The 16,543-nt window shown below is 48.3% G+C and overlaps 6 protein-coding genes across 6 annotated transcripts; 4 read left to right on the top strand and 2 right to left on the bottom strand.

Annotated features, from left to right (window-relative positions):
- Nucleotides 1-1,590: 1,590 nt before the first annotated feature.
- FMAN_05121 (uncharacterized protein) lies at nucleotides 1,591-3,228 on the top strand (the record flags this gene model as incomplete). The annotated part of the gene is made up of 3 exons (XM_041825669.1): nucleotides 1,591-1,680; nucleotides 1,762-2,179; nucleotides 2,234-3,228. The coding sequence occupies 3 exons, from the start codon at nucleotides 1,591-1,593 to the stop codon at nucleotides 3,226-3,228; spliced, it is 1,503 nt and encodes a 500-aa protein (XP_041691026.1).
- Nucleotides 3,229-4,227: 999 nt separating this feature from the next.
- On the bottom strand, nucleotides 4,228-5,861 carry FMAN_05120 (uncharacterized protein; the record flags this gene model as incomplete). Its single annotated transcript, XM_041825668.1, has 3 exons — nucleotides 4,228-4,317; nucleotides 4,369-5,429; nucleotides 5,498-5,861. 3 exons carry the CDS (start codon nucleotides 5,859-5,861, stop codon nucleotides 4,228-4,230), a joined length of 1,515 nt encoding a protein of 504 aa, XP_041691025.1.
- A 2,231-nt stretch (nucleotides 5,862-8,092) lies between these two features.
- On the top strand, nucleotides 8,093-9,752 carry FMAN_05119 (uncharacterized protein; the record flags this gene model as incomplete). The annotated part of the gene is made up of 4 exons (XM_041825666.1): nucleotides 8,093-8,746; nucleotides 8,793-9,116; nucleotides 9,173-9,356; nucleotides 9,406-9,752. 4 exons carry the CDS (start codon nucleotides 8,093-8,095, stop codon nucleotides 9,750-9,752), a joined length of 1,509 nt encoding a protein of 502 aa, XP_041691024.1.
- A 111-nt stretch (nucleotides 9,753-9,863) lies between these two features.
- FMAN_05118 (putative rhamnogalacturonase A precursor) lies at nucleotides 9,864-11,632 on the bottom strand (the record flags this gene model as incomplete). The annotated part of the gene is made up of 7 exons (XM_041825665.1): nucleotides 9,864-9,949; nucleotides 10,001-10,306; nucleotides 10,358-10,571; nucleotides 10,621-10,755; nucleotides 10,805-11,012; nucleotides 11,065-11,215; nucleotides 11,299-11,632. The coding sequence occupies 7 exons, from the start codon at nucleotides 11,630-11,632 to the stop codon at nucleotides 9,864-9,866; spliced, it is 1,434 nt and encodes a 477-aa protein (XP_041691023.1).
- Nucleotides 11,633-12,547: 915 nt separating this feature from the next.
- On the top strand, nucleotides 12,548-14,020 carry FMAN_05117 (related to N-sulfoglucosamine sulfohydrolase precursor; the record flags this gene model as incomplete). Its single annotated transcript, XM_041825664.1, has 1 exon — nucleotides 12,548-14,020. The coding sequence occupies one exon, from the start codon at nucleotides 12,548-12,550 to the stop codon at nucleotides 14,018-14,020; it is 1,473 nt and encodes a 490-aa protein (XP_041691022.1).
- An 814-nt stretch (nucleotides 14,021-14,834) lies between these two features.
- FMAN_05116 (uncharacterized protein) lies at nucleotides 14,835-16,532 on the top strand (the record flags this gene model as incomplete). The annotated part of the gene is made up of 1 exon (XM_041825663.1): nucleotides 14,835-16,532. The coding sequence occupies one exon, from the start codon at nucleotides 14,835-14,837 to the stop codon at nucleotides 16,530-16,532; it is 1,698 nt and encodes a 565-aa protein (XP_041691021.1).
- Between the last annotated feature and the right edge of the window lie 11 nt (nucleotides 16,533-16,543).

The raw sequence follows: 16,543 nt of genomic DNA, 5'->3' as shown, positions 1-16,543 counted from the left end.
AACCACACAGGCAGACCAGTCCATCACTATGCCTCGTCCCTGAATCCTGGCATTACAATGAGGAATTTTGTGAATATTCACACGAGAGATGTCAACGGTAACTATTGGCTGTCTAGCTTCTTCACACCACGGCAGTGGTCAAGGATTGAGGAAGGATTTAAAGAATTTCTGTAGAATTGGAACGAGAGACGGAAATGAATCTGGCTTCAGAAACTAGGTAGAAATATCAACCCTTCACCAAGACCCCTTTCTATTCAAACCACAGAGTGGGGTTTTCAGGTATATCCTGTAGAGGCCTGATTCAAGGAGTACAATTACGAGCATGTGATGTACCTCAACCAGGCAGTACAGGTGGAGGCAGAGAATCGGGGCAGCGGCGCAGGGCAGGCGCCAAGCGACAATGCTGTATTTACCCTTCAAGCTACATACTCACGTATTAAGTCCCTTGCCTTAGCAACTCGATAGATATTCAGGTATGACACTTTGAGTATTTTCGCTGTTGCTCACAATATTGTTTGAACCGAGGAAGCGTGCCAGGACGGTGATGCAGTCTGCTCTGCATAATCAGGGGCGGGGCATTTCTTTTTCCGGCTAACCCTTATGCTATACTCTCCTAAAGATTTATGGTTTAAGATAAGTATTAAAGAATCTTCAAGGCGAAGTTCTGAGTTTTCGTCTATATTAAGCTTTCTTAGTAAGTAGATCCGCGGATGCCGAACCAGGGGTATAACCCCCTTTCAACCAAGGCTTTAAGCCGGAAGCTCCGAAAAGAGATGTAAACGGAAAGAGAAGGTTTAGAAAGAGAAGGTTTGAATTGACCGCTACCAGGTCCTAGCACTTAAGAATTCCCTGCGTTTCCCAGGTGGCTAGAGTTTTAGACGCATGTGCCTGTGAAAGGATTAACAGAATAGAGCACGAAGCAAATGCCTTTTCGCCCCTCGGCGCCGCGGAATCCGGACATGTAGTCCTCATCCATCCTATGCATAAACTTTGAATTTGTCCCCGCCAGGTATCTAGTGAGATTTGCGTCATCTAGGTTCGCTGAATGTCGACAAATTTTGTATCATGGTACATGCCGGCGGGCCACTGTCCCAATTGCTTTCATCTGTCCATGGAGGCACCCCCGCTGCGTTCATACAGATCTCTATGTCACGGAGGAAATTGCCCAAAAGTAACTAACGGCCTTCAATTCTTGGATCCTCTATCTCCAGTAGTGCTGAGATGTGATGGCCGCAGCTCAAGGACTGGGATTTCAGGGCAAAAAGTTTCCCTCGTTTATCAACTGCGAGCAAATAAGTTCAGATAAACGGGCGCAGTATACCCAAGATCGGGTGAGACGGAGAATTTCTGCTCAAGTTTCCAACTTAAATTATTGGAAGACGATCACAGTACCTCTCCCCGGCCCGCTACTGGACTAGCTCTCCTACGTGATGTTTCTCAGCCGCGGACCGCACCGCTCCGGGCTCCGGGAGTGCCGAGAGATCGCAGTAGAGATCAGGCTGGGAAAAGCATAAAAAGGGTCTGAGAGGAGCATTGGTTCCTCTCTTAATGACGACCCGTACCAAACTGTTGATACACCACCAGCAAACCATGGCATTCTTAACTATTCCAGTATTGTTGATGGGCCTGGCCCTTCACGTGTCAGCTGCCCCTCCAGATATTCGCCCTTGTCAGGCAGTTGTACGTTTCCCTCCTTCTAATTGCGTGGACTTGTCCAACGGTATGGGGGAACTTTGTGATTGCTAACCGCGATGTTGGAAGTGTCATTCGCTTTCTAAGCAGTATCCAAGCCAGGTCTTTCTCGGTGATGAGAAGACATACTCTTCGGAGCAAAGCTCTTTTTGGTCGACCATACAGGGAGCTGTTTCTCCTGCTTGTTTCTTTCAACCTAAGAGCGCAGAAGAAGTAGCCAGCGCTGTCGTCGCCGCTCGTGGAGGCTTCTGCAAGTTCGCCGTCAAAAGTGGCGGCCACTATTCTTTTGCAGCATCCACCATCAATGATGGCCTCGTTGTCGATCTTGCTCGGCTAAGCAAGGTGACTGTCAGCCAGGACAGGCAAACGGCTGTCACTGGGCCCGGTGGAAGGTGGGCTGATGTTTACCCTACTCTCCAAAAATACGGCCTCACAGTGCCTGGTGGCCGCATGTTCGGCGTTGGCGTTGGCGGTTTGTCTTTAGGTGGTAAGCATCTCGGCACAACCCCTAATCGCAGGTCTAATGCTAACGACTGGGCAGGGGGGATTTCATGGCTAAGTAATCTCCACGGATGGACATGCGACAATATCCTCGAATACGAAGTGGTTTTGGCCGATGGTCGCATCATCAAAGCAAACCCCAAGTCACATAAGGATCTCTTCTGGGCTTTACGGGGTGGTGGCAGTAACTTCGGTATCGTCACCAAGTTCAAGTTTATCGCATACGAGCAAGGAAGGTTGTGGAATAGCAGGCTTAGTTTTGATGCTGACGCCAACATGACTGCCAACGCTGCCTTCACAACCTGGGGCGACCTGCTGGCCCCTCAAGACCTGAAAAGCGGCGGAGTGCTTCTCTGGGATGCTCATGCCGATAGACAACCAACCGGTCTAGCAATCCTCACCCACGCTGACACATTCGCCAAAAATTCACACCCAGATGTCTTTGAAGGATTTTATGAGGCTGGCCCCAACAATGTTACAGAAAGCAACGCTTTCCACGCGGAAATCGCTGAAGGACTCGTCATCCCCGGCGGTGTCACTCGTAACTCGATGTGGACAACGTCGTTCGTCCTCGACGCTGAACTGGTGCAATCTGCTTTCGACATATGGAGTGAAGAATCGGCATCTATTGCTTCCTTTGCGACGCAGGAGTTGCAGCTTCAGATTATCACCCGGTCGCAATTGGCGTCTATGAAGAGAAATGGTGGCAATCCAACGGGTCTGGCCGAAGAAACACGACCGGTAGGGTTCGTCAATCTCCTAGCCATGTGGGAGAAATCCGAGGATGACAAACATGTCTATGAAGTGCAGCAGCGCATGGAAAATCGTATCAACGCCGCTGCAGAGAAAAGAGGTCTCAGCAACATTTTCAAGTACACCAACTACGCCAGTCAGTTTCAGGACCCTTTCGCTGGATACGGTAGTGACAACAAAAAGAAGTTGCTGAAGGTTGCGGAGAAATACGATCCTGAGGGTGTTTTCCAGACCCTAGTTGAGGGGGGTTTCAAACTTGCCAGAGGTCCGCAGCACCTATGAGTAAGCTAGTACTGTCAGGCGGAACAGGCAAGGATATCACATCTATCGCCGAGTTCGGTGTTCAAAGGCATAGGATTTAATACGATTTTTAAGGACTGTTATTCTCCCAAACTGATTAATGGGCCCACCAGTTGACCCTACTCTCAGTTGACTGACCTTGATCTCTGCTCTGACATTACACTCAAACTCTTGTGTGAAATACGGCCCTTGAGACCGTCACTGAGCTAAGAAGAAATCAAGATCTCCCATCGCCGTCAAGCTGTTCCCACCAAACCATCCTGTCTTATAAATATCAGGGCAGTTCTAAAGAGTCAAGACCGAGATTGCCTATTACCTGACAGCGCGCGCACTGTAGCAGAGTTGGGGAAGTAGGAGGGCATAATGATAAGTAATTTTATTGACCTTTATATAAGAGACATCAATACTACTTATTAGCTATTTAGTTCTTATATGTTACAATACTTATCAAAAATTAATTAAGTAAGAATTACTGTAATGGTAGAAAACAAGAAATAAGAATAAAACGGGCTTTATAATTTCGGTAGAAAGATCGACTCAATAAACAAGACCCCTTTCTGTTCAATGATGATGTGAATGCACACAAGTCCCACGAGTCTGAAGGCGCTGCACAGATCTCTTCCCCTCCTCCGATAGATCCCTCCCCTGAATTCCACCTACACTTCTCTTCCTAATCATCTTACCAACATCATCATCATTCGCAAACTTCGCCTTGACACCGTTTTTGAAGTCAACCTCATCAGCGATGTACACAACCTCACCGCCAACCATCGTCAGCAGTGTCTTCTGTCTAGCGATATGCTCTTCTGGAACTTCAAAATAATTGGCCTTGAGGACAATAGCATCTGCAAGCTTTCCAACTTCTAGTGAACCGATGTAGGCATCAGCGCGGAGGAAGCGAGCGCTCTCAGTCGTGATTGCGCGGATGGCTTGGTCGCGTGTCAGAGTGAGACCTGGAAGACCGTTGCTGTTGTAGGGAGCTCATTGCGAGGCTGGGGAATTGGGGTTCTTGGGATCGCCTGAGCGTGTGACGCCTGCTTTGATGGCGAGCCACTCATCCAAAGGATCAATCTATCGCTACCATTAGTTTCAATACCGTTGATACAGTTTATGGATACATACTGGCCAGTCGCTACCGTAGACAATGGCAGACCCGAACTTGGCAAGTTCTCCAAAAGCTTCCATATAGTGCGATCGTCTTGGGCCCATACTCTTCACACCATTTGGGAGCCAGACTGAGCTAGCCTGTGACCACTGAAAGCTCATGATGGGATCGGCCTTGAGTTCAGCGAAGCGAGGCCAATCTGGAGGGTCTGTTACTTCATTGTGAGCGAATCCCACCCGGTAATCACGAAGTTTGGGATTCTTATCACGGAGCTCCTCGAGGGCATCGAGAGCTGTCCGAACAGCTAGATCTCCGTCAACATGGATCTGAGCGTCGATGTTGTTCTTGAACAGTTTCGTCAGGGTCAGACTCAACAGTTCCTTGTCCCAGTATGTTTTCGGTCCGAAGTCTGACTTGGGTGCCCACATTGACGTACTAGCCACAGGTTGAAAGTATGGCTCGATGAGAGAGCCGGTATTCGCGGGGTACAGTAGAACACCATCCATGAACATCTTAACAGCATGCCACTTCATAGAAGGGCTGGGTCCCAGTTCCCTCTTATCATTCCACGTTGAAGTAATATTGACCACGTCCTTGACAAGACCATCAATTCCCGCAGTGTTGTTAGGTGGCAGCACGAGATAGTCGAAAAAGCCACGAGCTGTCAAGCCTCCCTCTTTCTTGATAGCCGCAAACGCAAGAGCTGTATCCTCGCTCGATGCAGCCTCTTGAAAACTTGTAACGCCCTCCTCGCGGAGAAGCTTCAACGCAGCTCTGGCAGATCGAATGTTGTCTTTGGGTGTTGGAGGCGCGGGACCTGCTAATAAACTCGTCGCAGAATCTTGTAGAATTCCTGAGAGTTCTTGACTTCCTGGGAGTCGTTCAAATTTGCCGTTTCGTGGGTCTTTTGTCTTGCTAGTGAGGGATGATACCTTCAAGGCAGCTGAGTTGACCCAGAAGGTATGCGAATCAGCTGACGCGACAAGGATAGGCCTTTTTGTCTTCAGCTTATCCAGGTCCTTCTTCGTAACGCCGCCAGTATCGTCTACCAACGCATAGTAGTCGAGCGAGATAACCTCTAGCCAATCCTTTTCAGACTTGTCCTTGTCATCATCAAGACAGCTCTGGATTTTCTCAGGACTTTACTAAGGCCCAAGGGCTGGAAGTTCATGTTACACTTGAGAAGACCAGCTCCGCCGCTAAGAGGATGCATATGGGCATCCACGAGACCGGGCATCATCATTCGGCCCTCAAGGTTGAAGACCGAGGTATTTTTAGTGATGTATGACTGGATGCCTTTCTCATCGCCTAGGAAGGTGATGTATCCATCTTTGACGGCGAGAGCGGAGTATTTTGTGGAGAGGAGGTCAAGTGAGTAGATGGAGCCATTGTGAAAGACGGTGTCTGCGATGGCTGTCTTGTTGCTTGACTTCTTGGAGGCAGCTGAGCCTGGGGAAACGAAAAGAGCTGCTGCCAGAAGAAGGCTAGAGACCGAACCTGGAGCTTTCATCGCGTTGTTTGAGAACTGAAATTATGACGAGCTGGATTGGTATCTATTGCATTCTATAGTACCATCCAGACAGCCTTATATAGTTATTCTATCTACCCCATGTCTAAGCGAAAGTCTTGGTCATTACGTCTTCACCTGCCAAATTGACAAGCGATATCAGATCGTATACTAGAGTCGGCTCAGGCTTCCATAATGGATCTAGATGCGGGAGATAGATTGAGTTATGCTTGATGATAGGCTTGTTCGTAATTTTGCACAAGCCAGGGCACACGATCGTGGCCATCTTATCAAGCCCCCTTGTCACAATCCCTGGGTTTGCGGGGAAGTCGCTTGAACTATCCTTTTTCGTTATAGGTTATCGTACGCCGCAACGACTTGGCGTCTTCGACTATTGATCTAGACTACACAGTTCCTGCCAAGCAAGCCGCTCTCATCTTAGCATTTTCATTCACCTTAATAGCCTTGAGAAGAGAGGTGAGATACCCGGTGCGGCTGCATTCTTTCGCGACAAAAGTTTGGCTTGGTCAGATTAATCCCTTTGACTTGAATAACTGGTATGACACGCAGTCAATTTGAAGTCTATACGAATGATTCAACGTTCAAGAAACAGAGTCACATTGATGGCAACTTAATCGAGTTTGCCAAATTGAGTTCAAAGACCCTTGCTCTTCCTCAGCATCGGTAAGAATTAGTGCGTGATCAAGCGATTAAGCATTGATTACCCCACCAAATCGCTGAGGCTATGCTCCAATCCGTCAGAGATGAGCTCCAATATTGACAGCATATGTTTATTGCAATCAATTGGCCTCTTTCATTCTAGCGCAGTAACGGCCCCGGATTTCTTATCATGACTTCGCTGGCGGTTGTCAGTTGGCGGTTCACGCTTCTCGATCCCATGACATCACCAAACACTAATGCGAGGTCAAATGATAGGGTATGGTCTCGCTGCAGACCAAGCTTATCGCTACTTGGGTTAAGCATACTCAAAACAGTGTTTTAGCCTCAAAGAGACGGCTATCATAATGTTGAAATTATTCCTAGTTTATGACGTGGGTAACTCTGGTTCTCTCAAAGACAAGAATTCATGACCAGGATATCGAGAGCATATTTCTTAGCTGCAATAAAATTGTGAGCCCGCCATTAAATCACCACATAGAACTTAAAGTTGTAGGTTGAATAGACTCGCAGCTAAAGCCCAGGCTTCACAACTATCCTTATGGAATTGTTAATTTTGCATTTATTTCCGTATTTGTCTCGCTCGAGACAGATCAGGTGACAGCATCTGTTGAGTTAACCCAACATTTCTCGGTCTTTTGTCCGATATGCAGTCCGCTTGCCCTCCGCATTGCCGATCACCACTTTCATTTTGCCTAATGTTGATCATTCACTTGATTGGTTGGACGGGAATACTTGCATTGTTTACCGTTGCATTCAAACCCCAATTCGCGTGTCGAGATAGGAAAGCTCGGAAGTTACATCACAAAAGTACCTCGGCATGCTGTTGAGACTGTCTCGATGACTACTTCTGGCTCCGAGAGTGAGGTTCTGCAAGCGGCCGAGTACCGTGAGAGTTAATACAAGTGCAGCAATACTGTTGATCCGGTCATGGGATCGATCATCCATTTTGCATCGCTTTTAATTGTCCCATTATTCGCTGCAACATCTACCTCGCTTCGACAAGATCTGGCTCATACCTATCCAATCCAAACATATAGATAAGAGAATATGCAACTGCATCGAAATCCGTGATCATATCTCCGCCGGTGCAGCCTAATACCACCCTCGCTCCTAATTCGTACAACACCCATCAAACAGCTCATACGAAAAAGCAGCATCCTCTCCACAAGTGAATGGGTCATGGTGACACCACGGGTTGTTCCCCGAGTCATAGACCTTGCTCGTGCCCATTTTACCCCAGAGTCAATCCGACTCAGCTGCGGGGTAGTCTCGTCAATTGCGGGGGATGATCTACCGACTCGAGGCAATCGCCTTGTTTCTCGTTGGTCAAACTATTGATGATGTTACATTTGTTGTTGATCTGTTACCAATTATGATGGACTTTCGGTGTATTCCTTTGCCGAGACTTGTGCCGAGTTCACTCTTTTCTCGTCTAGGGGGGCTTTATATACCGTCATCGTAGCTGAAATCTTGGTCCTTTCCTCCTCCAACTCGCCCTCTCTTCCACCAAAACAGTGCTCATCTTTCGCCACTCGGTATTCTCGCAAAGCAGCATGGACACAGGCAAAGCATCGGTCCAAATGGACGAAGGCGATACCCCCGCCGCCGGTCGTGAGCAAAACCTCGAATCATGGGATTTTAACGCCCAAACCGAAGAATGGCGCAAAGATTTCGACAAGAAACTCCTCCGAAAAGTCGACATGCGACTAATGCCGACTCTCGTCGTCATGTATCTCCTCAACTTTCTCGACCGCTCGAATCTTGCACAAGCCAGACAAGGCTCCCTCGAAGAAGATCTCGGCATGTCAGGCACAGACTTCAACCTCGCCACGTCGATCTTCTTTGTCGGATATTTACTCATGCAACTCCCCTCCAATCTCATCCTGACAAAGCTTCGGCCGTCGCTGTATCTTAGCGCGTCTTGTTGTCTCTGGGGCGTTGTGTCGACGTGTAATGCTGCTTCTGACAGCTTCACCCATCTAATTGTGATTAGATTCTTTCTGGGTTTTGTCGAAGCCCCATTCTTTCCCGGGGCCGTGTTTTTGATGAGTTCGTGGTATACGAGAGCTGAGCTTACTCGGCGCATTGCATGGCTTTATTCGGGGAATGCGTTGGCGAATATGTTTGGTGGAGTTTTGGGTGCTGCCATTCTCGGCGATCTTGAGGGAGCGCATGGCATCGCGGGTTGGAGATGGCTTTTCATTATCGTGAGTTCGATCTTGAGATCCATGGGACAAAACTAACAAATAACAGGAGGGCGTAGCCGCCATCGGATTCTCCTTCATCGCCTCCGTCGCTCTGCCCAATTACCCTCACACTACTAAATGGCTAACCCAAGAAGAGCGCGCATTCGCAGCATGGCGCTTAGCACAGGACATCAACGAAGTCGACGCATACGGTGAAAAGACAATATGGGACGGTGTCAAGATGGCTGTACGCGATTATCGACTCTACCTCTTCGTTCTTCTCCAGCACGTCAGCTTGATTTCCCAGACGTTCCAATATTTCTTCCCGACTATTGTTGGAACGCTTGGCTATGGAAAGATCACCACTCTGTGGCTCACAGCCCCTGCTTGGGTAAGTGGAACATGCTATCAATTGACTGTACTGATTTCGCTGACTTTTATTGGTAGTTTGCGACTTTCCTCCTCTCCGTCTGCGTTACGTTGAGCTCTGCCAAGACTAATGACAGATCGCTTCATATCATTTCTCTCATGCTAGTAGCGGCTATCGGAAACGCGATTGCAGCTGGGACAACCGTTGTCGGAGCTCGCTTCTTTGCCATGTTTCTCATGCCCATGGGGTCTGTCGCTTCTTGTCAGTTCACCAATCAGCTATTCAGGAATCATCAACTGACACTTCACAGACCAAATCATCGTATCATGGGTCGCAAACTCCTTCCCCCGTCCTCTAGTAAAGCGCTCAGCCGTCATCGCCATCTGCAACATGATCGGCAACACAGCCAGTATCTACGGATCGTATATGTATCCCAGTAAAGATGGGCCCCAATACACACCAGGTGGTAGCGCCAATGCCGCGATCTGTGTTATCGTCGCTCTTCTTGCTCTTCTGTTACGATATGTTCATAAGAGAGAGAACAAGAAGTTGGATAAAGCAGAGGCAGAAGCGAATGCCGTGGCTACTGAGGATGGAAAGGTCGACATGACTACGGCTACGGGAACTCATCGGTCAGGGTTTAGGTATATTTACTAGATTGCTTTTTCATAGCTACCGGTCATTTAAGCCACCTATATACTCAGATATCTCTTCTACCGCTGGGATCTTTACTGGCGAGAGTGTCAGATTGCTAAAAATGACGACGCCTTAAAAGCTGCCCCAGTAATGTTTATCATAGTCACCACTCGGCTTCCATAGTGCAGCTGGCGTGTAGACCGGAATAGGTACATCAGCTAGAACACATAGTCAGCGTATATACAGTTAGAACTCATCAAGTCACTTACTTCCATAACCAGTGCTTGCCGCAGCCCACGTAGGGAATGATGGAGCTGTCCAGCCAGTAGGTGTAGCGGTGACAGTGTACGTGCTGGTATACGCGGTAGGTGCCTGGCCAGACGAAAGCGATTTGATACCATTCGCCTGTCCATAAGAATTATCACCGTGGCCAAAGATGTTGCTGATCTTGTTGATGACCGAGGTTCCGGACTCGGTCCAGATGCTAAAGTCTTCGACTGTGACGTTGGTGGCGAATGATAGATCATTGGCCACGAGGAAAAGAGGAGGTCTCTTGGACCCATCGGCAACAGATCCTGAAACACGATGGTCAGCTTTGCAGTATTTTTTGTCAACTTTGCTCTTACCAGAGAAGTTCTTAAAAACAAGGTTACTCAGAGCGACAGCTCCAGTATCAGGTTCAAAGGTGTTTTGCCAATACTGGTTGATATCCAAGCCATAAAGAGAAGCCTTGGAACGGAAGTTCTCAAAGGTGATATTGGTAACATGACCAGAGCCGCCTGGATAAGTCTTGATGAAAGCAATGTTGTTTCCCTGGATGATGTTGATGTTTCGTGCATGCTATAAGAACTTAGTCAGCCCCGTCAAGTCTCAGGTAGGGTTTCCTTACGATATTAGCGATGGATGCCGACACGTTGAGGCTGCCGATCGAGATACCGGAACCAGCTTGGTTACAAACCAAATTCTCGATAAGAGCATGGTTGGAAGGGCTCTTCACTGACACGCATTCGTCTCGGTTTGTAACCTGATTTGATAAGTACATTATCAAGGAGTTTAGGCTGATGAATTCCTACCTCGATGTCGTGGATCCAATAGTTCGTGCCCACCACGTCAACACCATCATAAGAGCCTAAGTTGGCTCCTCGGATGGTGAGGTGATACACCTCAAGGTTCTCAGCAAAGTCAAAGACGATGTGAAACTTGGGGCTGTCGACGAGAATGAGGTCGTGAACTGAAGTGTTGATCGGTGAAATGATCCTGACAAGTCGGGGACGGAAAGTACTTGATTGGATATAAGCCTTGAGTAACAATAAGATCCAAAGGAGTGACTTACTTTGCCAAGTTCCTGTAGATATAGCCTTGTCCCTGAATGGCACCCTTTCCATTTTGTGAATAAAACTCAAAGTCGACAGCTGGCAACTTGATCAACAAATGAAATTTTGGAGTAGTGAATGATACGCACGGTTTATAATGGTAAGTCCATTCTGTAAGAATTGCCCATCACCTTCACCATTGATAGTCGCGTTCAGCAGCTCAACTCCCGCAAAACCCTGCAATACCAACTTACGATCAACAGTCCAGTTACCACCATAAGCCAAGGTGATGAGTCCATCCAGTTGGAACGCCCAGTTTGTACCGTTTGACAGAACGACCGATCGTTTGATCAGGTACTGGCCATCAGGGACGATCAGACGGCTTCCAGCGTGTGGGAGGACGCAGGTCTTGAAGGTTTTCTCGATGGCATCTGCGATATCAGTGGAGTTGTCGTTGACAGCGCCATAGTCGAGAATGTTGCACTCGTGGGTCTTTTGGGAGAGGGCTGTGAGGGGACCGACTGGGCCGGTGAGTTGAGCGTCTGCCAGGAAGGCTGACAATAAGCCTGAGAAGAGAAAGAATTTCATCCTAAAAGAGCCTTATCTGTGATGTTGCACTTGATCATCCACCTTGATTAATAGCGTAGTCTGGAATATATACTTTTCCCAAGACGCTTGGTGAGTACTCATGCCCATGCTCGGTTCATTCTTTACGCCTGCTTGATCTGAATCTGTCACTGATATTCACCTTGAGCACGACATATGCCCTTCATCTTGTCTATTCAATTTTGTACTGCAATCATATTGCCGTGGTTCCGGTCAGATGTACAGGGCAAGGTCCATCGTGGCGGTAATTTGACTCCTACCACGGCATCTCGCAGCTTTCAATCGTGAAGAGCGTCTCGGGCCATCGCTCCTTTCCGAGACTAGAAGCTGTCGTCATTTAACTGAACTTTACTCCATCCAGTGCTAGACAGCTAGATATACCCAGTATGTACCAGTACAATGAGCAAGTCCTTCCCATGCCTTGGGGGTTCCTCAGAGTCGGATCCGAATCCCTACACCTCGGCCGTTCGAACCCATGCTATATCCAGAAATAGCGCGGATGTCACAATCGTTTATATGTGTTCTCATTGGTGCGCTTTCTAACGCCGCGGATGAACCAATCTGACAGCTGGGCACTAGGTTGTTTACACACTTGATCGACATGATTGAGGCTCAATTCTGAGTAGTTTCACGATGCGAGGATGATAAGCACGGATACTCGGCACCTTCTTCATGTCGGTTACATATCGTCTACTGTTTGATTGCGTGGGATGTTGGGATATATAATTGTTGTTGGATGGCGACATAGTCTTGTTCGTCACGCCATCGCCACCCTTGACACTGACATGTACAGTCGCGTACAAACCCTAAGAGACATGACCTTCAGCAAAACTCTCGGCTTCATTCACTTGTTACATGCTGTAGCATCAAAATCAACACTTATCTAATCAATTCGATATGGCGGCAAAAAACGTTCTCCTGCTTGTCGCAGACGACCTAGGCAAACAACTAGGCTGCTACGGTCATCCCAATGCAAAAACTCCAAACATCGACAAACTCGCTTCCCAAGGTGTAAGATTCGACAGAGCGTTTGCAAGTACTGCTTCATGCAGTGGAAGTCGCTCTACCATCTACACCGGGCTGCATACCCACCAGAACGGACAGTATGGTCTCAACAGTGGAAAGCACCATTTCATGACCTTTGATCACATTGAGTCTGGTCCTGCTATCTTAGCCAAGAATGGTGTGAGGACTGGGATCATTGGCAAGATTCACGTTGGGCCTGAGGCTGTTTATCCGTGGGAGTGGAGAGCTGAGAGTCTGACGAGGGATGTCTGGTGGTCTTCTCAGAAGGCGAAGGAGTTCTTCGCTGTGTCGAAAGAAGATGGGAGGCCTTTTGTTTTGACGGTGGGATATCACGATCCTCATCGTGATCGAACTCGCGGTGGCTTTGGCAATGATGAGCCTGTCGATGAGCGCATACAAAGCGTCAAGTACCGCCCTGAAGATATGGGGGTTCCCGAATTCTTGTCCAACACTCCTGGTGCCAGACAAGAGCTTGCAGAATATCTGGAAGCCATTAGTCGCTTGGACCAGGGAATTGGGTTCATCCTTGATGAGCTCGAGAATGCCAGCCTTGCATCGAGTACAATGGTCATCTTCATGAGCGACAACGGACCTCCGTTTATGAACTCAAAGACAACATTATACGATGCTGGTGTTCAGCTACCTCTTATCATTCGACAGCCAGGCTCCAAAGCTTCCGTCAACGAGAATCTAGTATCGTATGTTGACATTCTGCCGACGATACTGGACTGGACACTTGGCCCAGCTGCGGATGAGCCCAAGAAGCAGCTATCCGGCCGCTCGTTCCTGGAAATCCTTGGGCAAGAAAAGAACCTTGATGCTTGGGACCACGTGTTTGGATCCCACACGTTTCACGAGTCTACCAACTACTGGCCCACTCGCTTCATTCGCACGCGACGCTACAAGTACCATCGCAACATCGCATGGAGACTCGACTTTCCATTCGCGAACGACATTTACGGATCATTGACATGGGAGGACATCCGCAACTCAGAAGACAGTCCCAAGAAGATTGGGCAAAGGAACCTGAAGGATTACTTCTTCCGCCCGGCTGAAGAGCTGTATGATTTAGAGCTCGACCCGCAGGAAGTCGTGAACCTAGCGAAGGACCCCAAGTATAAAGATGTTCTGGAGAGTTTACGGGTTAGGCTTGAGGACTGGCAGCGGAGGACGAATGATCCTTGGCTCTACCGTGATGGAGTCTCTGTGTTGTTGAATAAGCATCATCTTGATGCTGGGCTGGAGGTTCCTGATAAATGGGATCTTGATGTTGAGCATCCTGAGACAAAGGGAGTTGCAAAATACAAGAATCTGCCATTTGGTATAGCTGGGACAAGAGATTGATCGCAGGGTGCAGATGACAGTATTTGGGAGAGCCAAAAAGAATCGAATGGTCTTGAGTTTTTAAATGGGAAGCTTCATGCTATAGTGGATGGCCTCAGTAAGCTTCTAGTTTTATTCTGACTATTAACCAGTTAAGCATCTACAAGCAAAGTAGAAATCATTCTTCATCTCCCTTGTCGCAGTCACGCAAATATTTATTCCATACTAATAATACCACTTTCACCACTGTTTCAGTGCCTACTACACATGCGAATGACAGACAGCGCAAAATTATGAAGTAGAAGAGGCTTACATATGAAGGACGATAGTCATGATCTGACGCAGATTAGCCCTAAAGGCTTGGGAAATGGACCATCGCTACCTATCGCTTATCATGTCGCCTAACCGCCTCTACCCCCAATTAAGCCCCCATGATTTGTATATATACAATCACGTACGTGGCAGGGTCGGTACATAGCTCCGGGTGGCATCCCGCATACGGTAATGGGTGTTGGGGGTAGCTGGTCAATCCCCATTTATCCCCATAATGTCGTGATAGCCTCTCGGATCATCGGTGCCGAGATGCACAAGATAGTAGGCTTGAATTGATGGTTATCTCTGAAACTGGGTCCTCGGCTGGTCACACCATCTGCACGTAGCAGCACGTTGAAGGTGACTTTTTGCGCAGGGTGTAAGTCATATTGAGAGTCAAAATTTATTCGCCTGTTTATAAAGAGATATGTGTCGCCGTCAGAACCACAGAAGCATCAGACTCCTTCCTATAACTTCCGATTCTCAAATACTTTCAGGGACAATTGGCCCTCCACTGCCCAGAATGAGTCATCCCGTCCATCAAGACATTGACGCAAAGGCACCATCCTTTGAAGTCAACTCTCCCAAAGACGAAGCAACTGACCTGGTAGAACCCCAAGATACCAGCAGAAACATCGGTATCTGGGAAGCCCTCACCCATCGCAACAAGCCCGCTGATCTCGACGCCATCGCCACCGAGCGCAGCGTCTTCGATGATCCCCACCTCTCTCAATTCTACCAACCACCACCAGAGTATGAGAACTTCCATCGCTTCGACCCAAATGAGCGATGGACGTATCGCGAAGAACGCGCCGTTCGTCGCAAGACAGACTTGAAGATCTTTATCTGGATCCTCGTCATGTTCTTTGGTCTTAACATCGATCGCGGTAATCTCGGCAACGCAGCTGCTGATAATTTACTCGACGATCTTAGCCTCAACACCAACGACTTTAATAACGCCCAGAACATGTATCGCATTGGCTTCCTCGTCGCTGAGATTCCGTCGCAGATGATCGGCAAGCGTCTTGGCCCTGATCGCTGGATCCCTGTCCAGATCATCCTCTGGAGTTTAGCGTCGGGCGGACAGTTCTTCATGCATAACCGGGCGGGTTTCTTTGCATGCCGTTTCTTCATAGGCTTGTTCATGGGCGGTTTCATCCCAGACTCGATCCTGTACCTCTCGTACTTCTACAAAAAGACTGAGATGCCTATCCGTCTCGCCCTCTTCTGGTTCGTCGACTCCATGTCTGGTGTCGTGGCTTCTTTCATGGCATACGGCATTCTTCACATGCGTGGTGTCGCTGGCAGAGAAGGCTGGCGATGGCTGTTCCTCTTGGAAGCTTTGGTCAGCTTGGTAGTTGGTGTCCTGAGTTTCCTCTTCCTTGTTCCTGGACCTACCCAGACAAAGACGTGGTGGAATCCCGCCGGTTACTTCACCGAGCGCGAGGAGAAGATCATCGTCAATCGTGTTCTTCGCGATGATCCTTCCAAGAGCGGCATGCATAACCGCGAACCGATCACATTGGGCATGCTTTGGAAGAGTCTTAAGGATTATGACCTCTGGCCCGTGTATGCTATCGGCATACTTTTTGAGATTCCAACCGCACCGCCCAAGACTTACCTGACATTGTCGCTTCGAGCTTTGGGCTTTAGCACTTTCAACACTACGCTCTTGGCCATCCCCGCTACAGTTTTTGCCGCTGTCAACATGCTTTGGATCACCTTTCTTACCGAAAAGTTCCACCAGATCGCCTTGTTTGGTCTACTGACCCAGCTTTGGGTCCTCCCACTGCTCATCGTCGAATACACCTCAGTCCAAAATCTATCACACTGGGCTCAATACGCTGTGGCATTCTTGATAATCGGCCAACCCTCCGTCCATGCAGCTCAAGTTGGTTGGTGCTCCAGACTATCCGGCTCCGTCCGAACCCGGGCTATCAGTGCGGCTTTATACAACATCACTATCCAGTTGTCGGGTATCGCGTCCTCCAACATTTATCGGGAAGATGATAAGCCGCTCTACCATCGTGGAAACAAGAACTTGATTGGAATTACTGTGGGAACTATCTTTGCGTATGCTTTTGCAAAGGCCTATTACACTTACCGCAACAAGTCTAAGAGGAGCAAATGGGACAGCATGACTGCACATGAGAAGGCGAATTACCTCAACAATACCAGTGACCAGGGTAACAAACGTTTGGATTTTTTCTTTGATAGCTAGTGAAATGGTTT

This window comes from Fusarium mangiferae (assembly GCF_900044065.1).
Source record: "Fusarium mangiferae strain MRC7560 genome assembly, contig: FMAN_scaffold023, whole genome shotgun sequence".
NCBI classification, from domain to species: Eukaryota; Fungi; Ascomycota; class Sordariomycetes; order Hypocreales; family Nectriaceae; genus Fusarium; species Fusarium mangiferae.
The sequence above is the reverse complement of the archived record's forward strand: the minus strand, read 5'-3'. Positions and strand labels throughout refer to the sequence as shown.